The sequence below is a fragment of the Alosa pseudoharengus genome, unplaced genomic scaffold (genome assembly GCF_046254945.1).
Source record: "Alosa pseudoharengus isolate Yale_2024_CS ecotype anadromous, Long Island Sound unplaced genomic scaffold, YU_APseudo_1.1 YU_APseudo_1.1_scf_17, whole genome shotgun sequence".
Taxonomy (NCBI): Eukaryota; Metazoa; Chordata; class Actinopteri; order Clupeiformes; family Clupeidae; genus Alosa; species Alosa pseudoharengus.
Genome location: NW_027468640.1, coordinates 13649539 through 13653714, shown reverse-complemented (window position 1 = coordinate 13653714; position 4176 = coordinate 13649539). Strand labels below are relative to the sequence as shown.

The following is a 4176-nucleotide window of genomic DNA, read 5'->3' as shown; positions in this document are numbered from 1 at the left end:
CCTCTTAAACCCCTGGGCAAAGGTCTGTCACTGCAGAATGCTGGGCCACTAGTTTTTATTCGCAGCCATTATGATTGTGGAGTTTTCTTTAGAAATAAAGATGTGCTCATAATCTAAAACAATGTTCATTCCTGTGTCTTTTTAATGAGATGAAACGTTGACTGTTAAGCTAGCCTGGGTGAACCCTGACAAACTCATTGAACCCATTGAAGCCAATATCTGAATCGCCAAAAACCCAGGAACCAATCATACCTGTTTATCCATCATGGGGCGGGCTTTATACGATGACAGACAGGGGAGTACAGTTAGCTGTGTTGTTCACCACAGCCAGTGGCTGCAGCAGACAGTGTTAGTGTAAATGTTTCTGATGTCATTCGGTGAGTGACATTCAAATGAGTTGACGGTCAGTGTATATTAAAAATTGAATATGACCGTTAACTCATTCAAATGTCACTCAGCAAATGTGCAGTAGGCTAGTCACTTATGTTTTTTCCAGAGTTAAGTATAAGGACGTGTCATTTATTTGAAATTGAGTAACTGCATTTAAAACCTTTTGAAAAAAATATTTAAAAATGTGTGTTTGCTGTACTTCTGGAAAGCTTTGGTAAAAGTTCAATGTTTAAATTTCAGTTTAATAATCACTGCTAGTTGAAATTAAACACTCCTTGGAAATCCGAAGTGAATAAAATGTCCCCAGACCCATTCTCAAATTCAGTTGAGATTTGAGAGGTCTGGTGGTGTAAGCCAGGCTACTGTTCAACAGCAATTTGTATTGTAGCACTTCAGTATATATAATGTGCATGGTTACCTTCCTGTCATTCATACTGTCCGGTACCACTTACTCTGTTGCCATATTATTATCAATAATAATAATAATAATACATTTATTTTTTATAGTGGTTTTCTAGACACACACTCAAAGACGCTTTACGGTTTTGATTACATAGATACAACAAACAGTGAAATGTTGTTTCTTTTCAACTCAAGTGAAATTCTATAGTATATTTTTGCTTCTAGTGAACCCATGGGTGTCATGGGGACCAGACAGGCCTCAGGGTAAGATACTGTTTGACTCGTGTGCTGTTGGGGTTGTTTGTGATGGGAGAGGTTGGAATGGTGGACATGAAAGCTCAGCTGACTGATTTGGGGCAGACTAAGGGGAGTCGGGGGTGCGGCTGTGAAGTGTGAGTGTGAGTGCTCTCCTTCTGTGAGTGACCTAATCTTGGGCCAACATTGCCACTAGTTTGGGATTGAGAGGTCACATGAATCCACCCCCCCACCCCCCCCCCCCTCAAAAAAAAATGTAAAAAATGTGTGTGAGCATGTGAGTGAATTTGGAAGGAAAGGAATTTGGCTGACTGAAAAGCTAATTAAAAGGTTAATAACAATACCAGAAAGATGCCTGAATCAACGACAATCAATTCATGAATCAACGACAGTAACTAAATAGACGTGCTTAAATAAACTAGATGTACCGCAGAGCGGTACAAAATATGACCGCCGCCCAGTCCAGCACATTTTTTCCACAAAAAGAAATCACACTGAAAGGCCTATATGATTCTAACTGTCTCACTAAATTGCATTATCCACACTCAATTCTCACTGGTATCTGCTAGACAACAAGTACCAAAACATGCAACAAGTACCAAAACACACACTAGCAGATACCAGTGAGAATTGAGTGTGGATAATGCAATTTAGTGAGACAGTTAGAATCATATAGGCCTTTCAGCGTGATTTCTTTTTGTGGAAAAAATGTGCTGGACTGGGTGGCGGTCATATTTTGTACCGCTCTGCGGTACATCTAGTTTTTATACTTTTTGAACTGTTAATTAAAAACTACTGAAAATTTTCCCATAGACTTAACCTTACCGATTATGGCATCACAATAGGGCACTTGGAATCCTATGCCAAGTGTTCCGGCCAGAGCCATATGGTTCCGGCCAGAGCAACTTTGCAACTTTGAAAAAGCACTGGTAGTTTACTTACAAGACGATTTATACAGACAGGTCCTTCACGAAGTTTAGCGTTTGCAGCCATCTTGAATTTAGTCACGATAAGTCGAGCGACGAGTAAGAATGAACAGGTATGATAAGGGATCAGATTCCAAAAATAATTCCGTGGAAATGCATGGATTCCAGTTGCTGCTACTGGAAGAAACTGGAATCCATGCATTTCCACAGAATTATTTTTGGAATCTGATTTTCAAAGTTCTCAATGTCTCGTTTTAAATGTCAGGGCCCTCGGACGTCTACCAATGAAGTGTGGAGATACATTGAGCCTCGTAAATGGTGTAAAACAATGATTTATTTGCATGGCTAGGCCGATGCCGGAGCACCACCATTGTTAGCATCGGCTAACTAGCGCCAGATTTTGGAGTGCAGGGGACAAGCCGAGATGGGCTATGAGACATACGTTCACACTCGGTATCATGTTTCAACACACTTTAGGTCAATATCACACCGGAATTCTCCTTTAAATAATTTAACCATTTAAACTATCCAACTATTTAACTGTTCAACTATTCCAACTGTCAGTTATCATCAACTATGCCTCTAGCCTACTATATTAAACCACCACCTACCTAGCAACCAATTTAGCAACCATTGAAATGAAGCATCTATGTCAGTTTCCATAGCAACCAAGATGCTTATACTAGCAAACCACTGTAGTAACTCCTTTATTTCTGATAGTAGCCACCATGGACACCCTAGCAACAACCTAGCAACGACTTCAAGTACCCTAGCAACAGCCTAGCAACCACATTCCATTAAAACCTAGCAACCAACATCATTAACCTAGCAACCAGCATAGCAACCACCATAACTACTCTAGCAACAGTCAGTTGTCATCAACTTTGACTCCAGTCAACTGTTTCCTCTCCCCACAACTGTTTCAAAATAAAAGTCGTCACTGCTATAATCCCCTATTAAATTATTTAACCATTTAAACTATCCAACTTTTTAACTGTTCAACTATTCCAACTGTCAGTTGTCATCAACTATGACTCCCGTCAACTGTTTCCTCTGCCCAAAGCTGTTTCAAAATAAAGCGCCCAGGGCCTTCCCAAGGTGCAGCGCTTCAGCAGCCTCAACAACGTGTCCATGATGAGCCGGCGAAACGCCAGCGTCAACCTGATGCACTGCGGCTCCGACGCCAACATCGCCCGGCACATGTACTCGCCGCGGCCGCCCAGCATCACCGAGAACGTCATGATGGAGGCGCTGGCCATGGAGCCGCATGGCGGGGGCAGCGGAGAGCCGCGGGACCACGGCATGATGATGGGCCAGGGCCACATGGGCTACCAGCAGCAGCACCACCACCACCATCATCACGGCCCCAACAGCCAGCTGTCCCCTGGCGCAGAGAGCATGGCCTGCCCCGACCAGGCGTACCAGTCCGGCCAGGCGGCCATGCAGGGCCACTACGGAGGCCAGATGGGGCAACTGGACATGTCCAACAGTTTGCTGCAGCAAGCAGAGTATGGCATGAGCACCTGCCAGCTCAGCCCCTCGGGGCCCAGTTACCCCAGCCTGGGGCAGGGGAGCGGCGGAGAGGGCATAGGCGGGCCATGGGGCGGCGATGGCACCCAGGTGCAGGCAGGGATGCAGTTCCAGGATCAGGGCATGCAGGGCTCGCACTACCCTCAGCAGGCCGTGTACGGCGGCGCGGACGGCTGCCACCAGAAGGTCACCATCAAGCCCGAGCAGCAGTTCCACCCGTCCATGTCCACCCACAGCGCCTGCCAGAACGCCAAGCCCTTGCTCGCCCAGCGGCAGCTCTCCCAGCCGGGCGCCATGCCCCTCTCTCCCCAGGCCTACGCTCAGCAGCACCCGGCCGCCCAGGGCGTGATGGCCAGACCCTCCGCCATCAGCTGTGACTTCCAGGGCCCGATGGAGACCCAGCAGCAGCAGCAGCAGCAGCAGGGATCCTTCCCCGCCAGAGGGGCGGTGAGCCTGGGGTGTGCGGGCTCCTCTCTGGCCGAGACCCGGAGGTCCCAGACGCCCAAAATAAAAGTCCTCACTACAATAATTCCCTATGAAAATATTTGAACCATTTAAACTATCCAACTATTTAACTGTTCAGCCAATCCAACTGTCGTCATCAACTATGACTCCCGCCAATTGTGTCCTCTGCCCACAACTGTTTGGCAGCCTGGGCTTTTCAGTCAACTAG

At 46.5% G+C, this 4176-nt stretch overlaps 1 protein-coding gene across 1 annotated transcript; it reads left to right on the top strand.

Moving 5' to 3' along the window:
* The first annotated feature begins 1024 nt into the window (after window positions 1-1024).
* On the top strand, window positions 1025-4176 carry LOC143127888 (uncharacterized). Its single transcript, XM_076289601.1, has 3 exons — window positions 1025-1056; window positions 3053-3994; window positions 4155-4176. The coding sequence occupies exons 1-3, from the start codon at window positions 1025-1027 to the stop codon at window positions 4174-4176; spliced, it is 996 nt and encodes a 331-aa protein (XP_076145716.1).